Raw genomic sequence first — 13138 nt, forward strand, 5'->3', positions numbered from 1 at the left:
GGAACAGCATTAAAACAGGTTAGGACCAGCAACATATTGAGATTGTTATCAGACCTTCAGTACCTGACAACAATGTCAATTGGTAGGTTTTTGAAAATGATGAACAAATCTTGTAGTTTGTGTTTGAAGAAGATGTTTTTGCTAGTTCAAATCAGCAGAGATATAAAGAGTAGTATGGAGATCAACTGCTGTAGCTAAAGAATAACAAGTTGCTTAAGGGATTAGTCATTCTAGAAAGTATTTTCAATTTAGATGATCAAATGAAAAAAGGTAAAGCTAACTTGCTTGTACAACAGAATCAATATGATGATTTGGAGATTGTACCTAGAAAGAACCTTAAAATTGGTAATGTAAATTCTGCTGATGACAAACAGTCATTTCTGCATCTATTTCAAGAATTCAGCATCTTTGCATGGGAATACAAAGATTTGAAAGGTGTTAACCCGCAACATGCATAACACATTATAGAGCTAGAGCCAACAGCCAAGCCTGTTAAGTAGAAACCAAGGCCAACTAATCACAGGTTGGAGCCATTAATGTAGAAAGAGGTTTGTAGACTCATAGAAAGTGAAATTATTTTTCCTATCAAACATACTAGCTAGGTTGCAAACTTGTGCTTGTGAGAAAGAAGAATGAAGAACTTAGGCTATGTGTTGATTTCAAAGACATGAATAGAGTTTCTCTGAAAGCTAGGCATCCACTCACATCAATGGAACAGATATTGCAATATGTATCAAGAGCTAAGCAGTTTTCCTTGTTGGATGGATATTCCAGATATAACCAAATTTTGGTAAAGGAAGCCGATCAATTCAAGACGACTTTCACTACAAAGTGGGGAACAATGGCATGCAAAAGAATGCCATTTGGGTTGTGAAATGCCAAAGCAACTTTTCAGAAGGCAATGGAAATGGCCTTTAGCAATTTGATGTACACATTGGTTTTGGTATATCTTGACAATATCACGGTCTACTCTAAGAAGGCAGCCAATCATATTGACAATTTGAGGCAGATTTTTGAACATTGTCAGGAATTTGGTATTTCACTAAATCCCAAGAAGTGTATTTTTTTTGTCCATGAAGGAAAGCTACTTGGTTATGTGGTATCAAAAGAAGGAATCACAGTGGACCTTGAGCGGATTGCTGCACTTTTGGAGCTGCCCTTACCACAACATAAAAAGAGACTTCAGAGTTTCATTGGCTGTATTAATTTTGTTAGAAGATTTCTACTTGGCATTGCAGTACTTAAGCTACTAATAGCTATGCTCAAGAAAACCATTTTTTTACTTGGACTAAAGAGGCAAAGAGCAGTTTTCAAGACATTAAGGAAGCCCTAGCAGCAGCCCCTGTTTTGGTAAATCCTGATTTCAGTAGGGATTTTATCCTTTACGCATATGGGGGACTTGAAGTCATTTCTGCTATGTTGGTACAACAAAACTTGAAAGGACTGGAACAACCATTCACCTCTTAAGTAAAGGCCTTGAAGACTACAAACAGAGGTATAATTTTTTCGAAAGACATGTTCTTGCTGTTATTAAATGCCTTAAAAAATTCAGAGACTTGCTGTGACATATAAGGTGTTTTTGCGTGTAGCTCATCCAAGTGTTAAGGAGTTTTTGTTAACCAAGGACTTAAATGAAAAGCGGGCTGGTTGGATAACGAAGGTAATAGAGTATTGTGAAATTCAAGTGACTAAACTGGTTAGGGGTAAAGGACTTCTTGAGCAGCTGATCCATGAAGAATCTTTGAAGGTTGAAGAACAAGCAGAGACAGTTTTGGTGCTACGAATGCTAGAAAATATTGATAGCACAGCAAGCTAGTTAAAGGATATGGCTCATTTCCTTAGAACTAGTGAATGTCCATCAGGTCTACATAAGGCCAAAAGAAGATACTATAGGTTGCAATCTGTTCCTTATGTGTTAATAGATGACGTACTTTTTAGAAAGGCTCATAATGGGGTACTTTTGAGGTGCAATGACATTGATCAGGTAGAAAAGGTCCTTTCTGAATTACATGATGGCTCAGTTGGAGGTTATTTTTCGGCTAGGACTACTGCATGGAAAATCATGCGAGCTAGTTATTACTGGCCTACGTTGTTTAAAGATTCTTATGCTTTGACTAGAAAATGCATCAATGTGCTATGTTTGCCGGAAAAGAGAGGCTGCCAGCAATACCCTTACATCCTGTTCAAGACTGCAAAAGCATTTAATACTCTATACTACTATAGCATAAATCTACAGTGAGGTAGCAAGGCTTTTACGCGTGGAGGATTTGATGATGCATTAGTTTGGATTGGCTTCAGGGTCATACCATCCTTGTGGTATTGATCTTGTTACATGATCCACCAAAAAGGTGTAGATAGGGCCGACTATGCTGCTTGCATTGTTTGGACTGCTTGTCACCAATAATTTGTAATTGCATCTATGAGTTAGCTGTGTTGTTAGAATCACTGTACAGTATGCTTCACCTTGCCCAGTTTGGAATCTGGTTGACCAAAAAGTATGGAAGACATTGTGTTGAATATAACTTTTAATTGATGATAAATTTGAAACAATTGATGGTGGTCATCACATTCATCTTTTGACACTCACGAATTTGATTTGTACTTTCATTTCCAATTTTTTGTTGAGTATAATAAGACATTTTTGTAATTTATTTCATTCCTTTCTAAATGTAGCACAATATTTTGGTGTCCGAGGGAAGTCCAGGATTGATACAGATCTCATTCTAAACTTGGTTAATCGTATTCATTATGCTATCATTGCTTAAAAAAATGTCTGATGTGAAATTATCTGGTATGATTTCTTTGAATTTTGTTTTGTGGCCAAAGTCATTTTAAATAAGTAATTCCCTGAATATGTTTACTGTGTATAAATGGTGGTGTGGAATGTTTAGATGGAAGCAAGAAATTATGGATCTTGGGAAAACTAGACAAATGGTGTTCTATAGCATGCAACTGCCAGATATATTTTCACCTACAGTATAAATATATAAAGCAGAGACTAATGGTTTAAAACATAAATGATAGATGTGATTCTTAGACAACGAAATTTGTGAACCATGGCTCGACTTTTTATACCTGTATTGCAATAGTATTAATTTTTTGTCTATTCTCTAGATACTGTCTAATGCCCTTTGCATGCTAAGGAAATGTAAGCAATACTTTCTTTTTTTAGTTTCTTATGAGGAACAGAGCTTGTAATTTTTTGTAGGCATAGGAGAACAGACATTGGCTGCACTAAAGCATTGGGCATCTGAGAGAAATTTGACACTTTCAAGTGCTTTGAAAGTAAGTTGTACAGACAAAACTATCGTATTGCCTCAATATCTTGGGCCATTATCATATGTTCAAAATTATTTTATGTTTGTATGAATTGTTGGAAATTTTTCTAGTGTACTAGTGATATTTTGCATATATGCATGGTGGTTTATGAAATTCTTTAGAACAAGTATGATATCTAGCAAAATGTATGTGCTGTCAAATTAAATTATCATTTAGTTGTAGGCCTATTACGGGAAATGGAAAGTTGAATTGACCATAATATTTTGTATTCAGGAGTATAATGATCTTATATGAAGTCATTAAGTATAGAGATTGGAACCAGGAAATTTACAGCTGATAAGAGATCATTACTGAAAGCTTATAATTGGGTCTTCTTATGATGATTGGAATGCGTACATTGAGAAATTTGCTAGGAGACTAATATTGGGACTGGGACTGGTAAAAGAGATGGGGATTAGTACTACTATAGTATTTAGAAAAGGAAAATGCGGGAAACATACTTGGAGATAATAAATTAAAATTAAAATTGAATCTTCATAACTGTGTAAAATTAGAAGGAGTAACTGTGTAAAATTAGAAGGAGAAAGATGCACAATATCTATGCAAACTTAGAAAAATCTAAAATTGAAGTTTAGAAAATTTCTAGGCACATAAATAAATATCAACAAAAGCATACATTTTATTGTTTCTCTTCCTATTATGACCTCTTCCTGCTTAGATAAGAATTTTGTAAAAATAAGAAACTTAGAAATTTGCCACATTCTTTAAGATGTATAGAGACATGAAGGAACTTCATCTGACGTCTTCTGACATATGGGGCTCCCGATCTGCATGTCAAAGTGGGGCTGCTTTTCCAATATTGGTAATGAATATGTGGGGACATGGAATGAATCTTGGGTAAGTATAGGAAGAACCAAGAAGTTCAAACTTGAGAGTTAGTTTTAATGTCCCCAATTACAAACAAACAAATAAATAAATATGTGTAACTCTATAAATAAATAAATAGAGTTAGTGTATTGGGACCAGCTAAGTTCTAATCACATCAGGCTAAGAGATGTAAACCCATTTTGTCTTGTGCAAGTCTTGGCATTAGTGGAGCGGAGAAGCATTGTTAGGGGTTTAACCACACAACCATGGACCTAGTGTATCCCCCACTCATTCCCAACTGAGAATGGCAGTACCCTATACGAGATGAGGAACGTGTACACCATCTTGTCCTGCCACCTAAACATCCAGGTGTTAGAGTGTCAACTGTCAACTATAGAGCTGCCTAGATCATGGAACCCTCCTAATAGCCTGCCCATTCATCTGTGAGTTATCCTGACCTCTAGTGATCATAGCAGTATAATTTGCCGCTAAACCTACCCTTGCCAGGGATCTACATGGACACTGTGTGCCCGAACACCCAGTGCTCGACTTGACAAACGACACATCACCCAAACCCCCCCCATGAGCTAACTAGATTTCCATTTTCAGATTATAAATTTTCATTCTGGTTCTGATATAAATTTATGTTTTATGCAGGGTGTTTTTTCTACTCATCTTGAATAAATTACACCACACATCTCTGCCTTACATGGCCATCCTTGATGATCCTGGCTGTAATTCTCTAGCCTATGTTGTGCTGGTTTGAATGATACAAGAGAATATCAACATTCTTTCAAGAGCTTTCTTAAATAAGGACAAGTGAATAATTTTTAACCCTTTCTCAGCCTCTCAACACCGAACAGGGTATACTTCCATGCTCTCAACGACATATGGAAGGATGCCACCATAACAGGAAGTGTGTGTGGTCCTGCGTGATTGCCTCCTCATTACCACACGCAAAAATCTAAAGAAATGAATGAAAGAAAGGAGTTGCAAAGCAACTTGAGCCAACAGCTCATTCCATGATTGGCATGTCGGTACACAATAAGTTTCAAACTATGCTTTATGATCTTCTATGTCCATTCAAACCATTTAGAATTGAAAGGAGATACAGATGCACACATTGTGTCTAGTATTGAATATCAGTAATGGCATGGAAAGATTAAAATTTACGATTTGATAGAGTTGCAATGCAATATGAATGTGATATTTCTACTGCTCCAAGCTGCAAGCTCCAATGTCTGAATTCAATAGCCACTGTTCAGCACTACTAGCAGGATATAATTTTCCTTGATATGAACTATTATGAAATGGTAAGAATTGCAAGCAAGAGTGGAGAGTGATTTTCCTATTTATAGAATAGTGCTCGGTTACACAGGTCTTGAACCTGATGAAGGAGTTACGTACATGAAAAAATATGCAAGGTGGCATTCATGAGCTTGAACTTCTTGACAAAAATATGAATAGTAAAAGTGTCTGAATTATTAAAAGAATATAAGAGGCCACTTGATTATGTGATAATTTAAATATTTAGCAATTGGCCAACACCCAACCTATTATAGATAATATGAATATTATCCAAGTATAGCTGTACGTGATGTTACACATACATGCACGCACGCAAACATATATATATATATATATATGCATAAGCATTATATATTAAAATTTAGTACACATGTATGTAAATGCATATTTAAGTACACGTTTGCACATATGTTTTACTCCAAGATATCCGCATACATACATATGTATATATAATGAAATACATACAACTATACCTAGGTACCACGGATATTATCTATAATTGTTTACTCTACAGGGTAAACGGTTTATTAATGCATGTAGACAATAGACAAGAACATGTAACATAGAAGTTTTCCTTTTATTATTGGCATGTATACAGAAGATACTACAATATTTGATATGATTCATTACAATAGTGATTACAATTCCCATTTCGGATGGTGTACATATACCTTTCCGAAGGGGTGACTCAACCGTCATGGGCCCATTTAGATATTATTCTACCCGTCAGCTACAATATAGATTTTACCGACAACATCATCCCCCCCAAAGAAAAGTCGTCTTTGGACGGCAATACAACAAAACTAAAAAATAGCAACTAATTACATTAATGCATAGATACTAAACCGAAGGGTGCGTCCTTGAGTGCGTAGACCGGCTTCGTCACAGCTGATACACTTGCTTGGTATGGACCTCTAAATCGGCTCTGATCCGGGAGTTCTCTTCCACTACCTCCTTTAGCATCATTGTGATTTGTTGGCATTCAACTTCTTTCTGGTCATGGGCTGTCTTTGCTGATTCCTTCTCTTGTAGTGCTGCTGCAAGTTGTTCTGCCTCTTGCTTCCCTCGTACAGCTTCCTCGAGTTGTGTTAATAATGTTGTTTTCTCTGTTTCCCTTGCAATCTGCTAGGTGACAAGTCGGTTTGCCATCTCCTCCTGAGCCTTTTCTAGGGCCTCCTGAGCTTCTTACCCAACCTCTGCCCATCGTCTCTCTATGAGCAACAACTTTGCCAGGAACTTGCTTTTCTCTATGATGTCGGTGAGGCATGAATGAATATCCTTATCCTTTCCCTCTGCTACTAGTATAGGACCCTTTGTCCATACCCTCCTTTCTGCTTTCTCCAACGCTGCTGTACTCTGATCTTCTACCTCAGGTAATGAAGGGACCTCGACAACCTTGCTATTCGACCATATCGCCTCAAACTGTAGGTCCTCTCTCATGGGAGACTGGATGGAAGGGCCTCTGGCCATAGGGGGAAGTAGTCGTCGTCTTAGATACTCACTCACACGACTTGATGAGCTAATTTGTACGACTATTGGTGCCTGGTGCTCTTGTTCCGACATGCTCAAATCAGCACCTTGATCTACTACATGATCCAACAGTGTGTCAACTATCATGACTATTGCATCCGTCCCAATCACCTCTAATCAAACCTGCTTTTATACCCTTACCTGACTATCTCCTCCCTCCTTGGCTATCAACTCTACTACTGGATGTGTTTGAGGCATACCCAATGCTGCTGACTGGGGTAATCCGTGCTCCTGTGGTACGTGAGTCAGTTCTTGCCTCCCCTCCTCTGGTTGAACTATTGGTTGTGGTTGTGTCTCCATGTGTGTATCTGCCAGTGATGCTATCCCTCGGCTTCCTACAAGTTGGGCGGCCATTGGCTATGAAGATTCTCCTACTAGCCGTGGTCTGGGGTTTAGGGTGACTAGGGTCAGCACCACTGGTTGTCTGAACTGCTCGAACTCCGGGATGTGAACATTCATAGTGTGTACATGCGGTGCTGTAAGAGATGGCGTAGCTACCACTGGTGCAATGGTCAACTAACGCATAAAGTGAAGTGGGGTGGCTATGATCACCCCAACTTCCTCGTCCTCTTCCTCCTCATCTTGCTCCACCTCCTCCATTTCTTCTGAATCGTCCTCTTCAGAAGATGTTTCCGGTTGGCCACTATCCATGTTTCTGAATTCATCTGTCTCTTTCTGCATCCTCTTTTGACCAATGCCTTTCTGCCCTCCACGTGTGCTTAAATGTCTCCATTGCATTATTAGAGGCTCGTCAGGTACTGTCGAGCTTGGTTGGATCCTCACAATCACCTCCAAAAAGAATCTAATGGCATAGTGTGGCATGTAAAAGGTTTTATGTTGTAATGTCATGAAGTCATCCATGCATGCGGCCAATAGAGAAGCCCAGTCATGAACCCTCCTGTTCATGAGTCCATTCATTGTACTGATTTGCGGAAAACCGATGTCTGACGCCCTACTTGACCTTGTAAGTTGACTCTTTATTAAGTCCATGAGGCGCCTCCAATGGCCTTCCCTGATGTTTGACTTTCGCAACCCTCTTCCCCTCGAGGTGTCAGTAAGGGCATCTTTCTTATGCTGCGCCAATTCCCTGCACACTAATTCCACTAGCTGCAATTTCCTCTGTCCATTTTTTTTTGGCTTGTTGTCAATTCTCTTTCCTCCTTGTGCCGGCCCGAGTACGCCGAATACCCTAGTGAAGTTAGTTGGTCAGAATGATATTACTAAGTCATGTCCCAAGTATGGAAAATGACTCTTGCGGGAATGCCTGTCATATGCCTCAATCATGATACGCAAGACACCTTCGAGATCTGGAATACAAAAGATTGGCATTCGGATTACCCACTCTAACTATGACCTCCGTATGCTTGCTTTGACGGGGTGGTCATCGAGACTTTCATTCCACCACTTTCTGCAGTCCAGGCCATTCAACCCTTCAAATGCTATGTTTTGTGGTGTTAGCTGTACATCTGGCTGGTTCTACACTTTGGCCCTTTGTTTCCCCTCGTCTTTTCTGCTTACGCGCACTCCTGAAGGCAATGTCTGCATATTCTGATTCATAGTTAAATCTTTGTCCAGTTTCTTTCTCCAAGCCCTTTTTCCAGCTGAATGCATACTTATCACTTCCTTTTCATTTTGCGGGACAGATTGCAAACCGTTAGTCAGTTGCTTCCCCATACAAACTTGTTTCAAAATCCCTCTCTTATTCTTTTATCCATACCGATCCGTATGGCCCTCCCTCAAGGCCTTATGAACAACTTCTTTCTTGCCAACACTATTTGCCGTGTCAACACTATTTGCATGGCTATGACAGGTATGGCTGCTCTCTTTCAATGTGCGGCTACTTTTCCTTAAAGCTATACAGCTTCTCCTGGGGGTATGGCTACTACTCTTTTCCGTACAATGGGCTTTGTGCTCCTTGGCCATGTGAGTACATACCCTTGGTCAAGAATCGGTTGTTTTGTGTCTCCCTTGCTTCTGTACAGGACTATTGGCTTTAATTCGTGCTCTCAACGCTCTAGTCAAATTGTCTTCCCTATGTATTGTATAGAAGGCCATATGGTTTTACTTTTCCTTGCCATTGCTTACTTGTTAAAACACCCAGGCCATACGGTATCCCAAAACAAGCTGTTAAATGCACTTTGGGGCCGTACAGTGTTCTTCATGGACCGTACGACATTCTCTAGGATTAGTCGTACACCGTATGATGCTTTATGATGCTTCCTTTTTGATGGTGTACAACCGTACGCCATTCTTTAACCTGCTCCACAGTTGTACGACATTCTTTGGTTCGTACGGTCTTAATATTTTCCTCCTCGGAACCATATGGTGCCAACTCGTTATATTATTTCCACTTTGGGTATGCTGGATTGGTCGTACGCTATCAAACTTGCTTTTCTTTTTTCTACCGTACGGTCAAAATCCTCTTTCCGTACGGTGCATGCCTTTATTCTTCCATTCTTATTTTCTGAGCCGTATGGTGTAATTTTGCATCCCTTCCTTGACCGTACGGTTTATTTAATTTAATAGTTTTGTTCTTCCTTCATTGCTTCTGTATTCCTTTATTTTAATAATTCCCTCTTATTACTTTATTACTGTCTTTCGTGGCTGTACTCAAAAATTATTTTGAATTTTCTATTTTATCTACATCTACTTATCTTACATATATACATTATTTACATTATTTACAGTCGTTCTTCTCTCTCAGTTGTTCGTCAGTAAGGGAACATTTCTCTCATGATACATTTTTAACTTTGACCCTTTCACCACTTCTAGTACTTTTGTAATGTTCCTTGATTGTCTTCTCAAAACGCTAGGACGATTATCTAATTTAGTAATTTTGTATTATGTCATTGTTATTGTTAGAGGCAATTTCCTATAGGATTTTAATGTTGGATTGTATGTGGAAGATAGATTGTCCCTGATTTACTATGACTTTATCAAACAATGATTCCTTTATTATTTAATAATAATGGTGTATATATCATGATGTGGATTATGATATTCTTCCTGTTAATGTTTGTAGTCTCGCTGTAATAATCCTTTCTATATGCTTGGTATTCGATGATTTTAATTATTTAATTGCTTGCTCGAGAATATATATATATTGTCTCTTACTAGATGAATCAGTGTAACTTGTTTATTATTCTCTAGTGCCTTTGCAATGTTGCTTGTTCTCTGGCTCCTCCTTCCTATTCTCTCCGTCCTCTTTATTCAATGTCTTAAAGCGAAAAATTTGTATTTAGTTTAACTACTCTTCGATGCTTACTTTGATGCAATATCCACTCTAACCAGCATGTATTTATTTGGTTATGTGTTTATTTGTATCCTTTGCTAATGCTTCAATGAGGAATTCACTCTCTGTAGTGATTAGTATTTCTGATAATCTCAAACCAATTTGAATTGTAACCTCTGTAGACGTAAATGTGTGCTTTTGGAGTTTATGAACTAGTGCTCTTTATTTCTCTGTATTTGATGTTCTTATTAATACCTTATGGCCATTGCCTCTGTATTTGAATGAGGTTGTTGCAGTTTCAAGGGCAATGGATATCAATGTTGCTTATGATGACTGCATTTCTTGTGACGGCTTATAGCTTCCCTTTCAACGGTGACCGACTCCTTTTGTCCTGTGGTGTGGTGCGATAGCTGAGAATTGATCAGTTGTTTCGATGAACTCCTCCCAAGACTTGAGTTTGACGACAAGTCTAACTCTAATTTATCCCCTATTCAATATGGACTGATAACATATGTTGACGATGAGTATGGGAAGTCTATTGGGAATTCTGAGCGTTGACAAAGTAGTATTTGAAAACTATATTAGTTATGCTTTGATCGCTTGCTTCTACAAATAGTAAACCTTTACATATAATCCGCTTGTTGATGCCGTGTAGGTATCCTTCAAACAGACCCGTCATCCACTAAATATATTGTAAAACATGAAGGGTCACGATCTTTAGACTTGGTTGCCATCATTTAAAATATTTTTATATATATAAATAGTTTGGAATGTTTACGTTAGAATCTTTGCTAAGGTTTTGTCACGTAGAGACTTAATTTATATTATTCATTCTATAATATTACTATATAACTTGTATATATAATTTATTTCATTTTTATTATATTTATTATTATAATATAATTATAATTATATTATAATATAATTATAATTATATTATAATATAATTATAATTATATGAACTCTATTTTAAATATATCAATTATTTATTTCAATAGCCTTTAATTATTTGATCCTTTATTAGTTACTTATTATTAAATTATATTCACAAAGTGGGGATATCTGTCTGATACGATTTATGATTATAAATTAGATTATAATTGATTCTATTGTTAGTTTATTTTATTATAAAAAATTTTAAAATATGGGGGACATGACAACCCGCCCTTCCTCAAATTGCTTGTCCTCAAGCAATACGATCCTTTAGTATATTTCCAATCCTAAAATGAAAGTTTCAACAATAGGTTAGAAGTGTAATATGTCGATAAATAAAAACATATCATTTTAAAAATGTCTCATCATCCTACATAGATTTAAAAATTTATTTCAAATAGAACTTATCTTTATATAGTGTAGCCCTCTCATGCTCGTCGATATGCATTTCGTAGTCAATGTTGAGTCCTAAAGAGTAATTCTTATAATCTTTGATAGAGACCTTAGGCCTCAACGGATATCCCTTTAGGATTACCCCTCTTTATAATATTTAGGTGAGACTTTATCTTATCCCAAGATCTCTATAATATTTTCTTTGTAGTGGGGTGCCTTAGCAGTTCTCCCATAATCACAGTGTAGTGGGGTGCCCTACTAGCAATTCTCCCTTTACTATCACTATGATAGGGTGCCCTCAGCGGTTCTCCCTCAACTATTCCTACAATAGGGTGCTTTAGCAGTTCTCCCTTGATTATAGAGCAATAGGGTGTCCTGACCGTGGTTCTCCCTACTTACTGCTGCAATTGGGTGCCCTACCTATTCCCCTTAATTAATTCTGCAATAGGGTGCTCTAGTGGTTCTCCCTTAATTACAGAGCAATAGGGTGTGTGTACCACAGTTCTTCATACATACTATTGCAATAGGGTGCCCTAGCTATTCTCCCTTAATTGCCCTCTTAGGAAGGTGCTAACAATACGGTCTCATTAGCAATTCTCCCTTAATTGCCACTCTTTCCTTTTATTTAAATTAAATATTAAAGTTATATTAATAATCATGAAAATATATACATATATGTTTTGTTACGTTTCCAGATCAGAGTATGACCAAAGTTGAAATTCCTCAAAGCTTTCATGATCCTCTCTTGATCACTGTTTGCTTTCTTGTTCTGAAACCTCTTCATTAATTATTTCTTGCGTTGCTTCTATTTTATGGAGTTGACTCTTCTTGTCACACTTATGTCCAAGCTCCCAAGGGCCTCTGCATCTGAAACATATGCCTTTCTTCAATTTATCCTCTTTTTTCTTTTGGGCTTCTTTACTTAGGCATTGGTGTCCTCTGCTCCATTTCACTTTGCAAAATAACATTCTTTCTCTCTTTGGTCTTTGTGTGAGTCTTCATTTCTATGCTGTCTTTGTCGAGAAATTTTTAGATCTTTCTTTTGATGAATTTGATTCTACCATTTTTGCCTTTTGAATGGCTTCTTCCAAGTTTTATGGCTCATGTGGTTTAACAGAGTGCTTGGTGGAGTCTCTTAATCCTTCTATAAATATATGAGTGAGTCTCTTTTGGGAAAGGTCTGGAACCATAATTGACAACTCTTGAAATTTGCGAGCATAGTCTTGCACTGTTCCAGTTTGTGTGAGTTGAGTTAGTTCTTGGAAATACCATTCAATATCCTTATCATCAAACCTATTCATGAGCTTTTGGGAGAATTCTTCAAAGGATTTCACATCATTATATCTGTAATGTCCCCTTTTTTAGCATTCATAGCATGATGTTATCGTTAGCCTATTTCCCCACGGTCCCGTAGGCTAACCAGGACATTAAAGGGACTAAGAGGCCATTTGGCCTAGATAGTTTTAGTTGCAGGTCTTTCTGAGGGGTTTTGAGGCAACTTTGGGCATACTTACTATTTATAGTAAGTCATCTTGGGCATGGGCGGACATCCAGTGGCAGCGGTATGTCGATGGTCATTGTTTAAAATCGGCAAGA

The 13138-nt window shown here is 37.6% G+C and overlaps 1 protein-coding gene across 5 annotated transcripts in view; it reads left to right on the forward strand.

The window, feature by feature from the left end:
* Nucleotides 1-13138, forward strand: part of LOC149576676 (uncharacterized) — a 407004-nt gene that overhangs the window by 219216 nt on the left and 174650 nt on the right. For all 5 annotated transcript variants that reach the window (XM_089819021.1, XM_089819036.1, XM_089819029.1 and 2 more), the window contains one exon: nucleotides 3209-3285. In XM_089819021.1, coding sequence (XP_089675147.1) covers nucleotides 3209-3285 — 77 coding nt within the window. The remainder of the gene's footprint in view (nucleotides 1-3208; nucleotides 3286-13138) is intronic.

The sequence above is a fragment of the Cupressus sempervirens genome, chromosome 1 (assembly GCF_028749045.1).
Source record: "Cupressus sempervirens isolate cs-2001-9-10 chromosome 1, ASM2874904v1, whole genome shotgun sequence".
Classification (NCBI taxonomy): domain Eukaryota; kingdom Viridiplantae; phylum Streptophyta; class Pinopsida; order Cupressales; family Cupressaceae; genus Cupressus; species Cupressus sempervirens.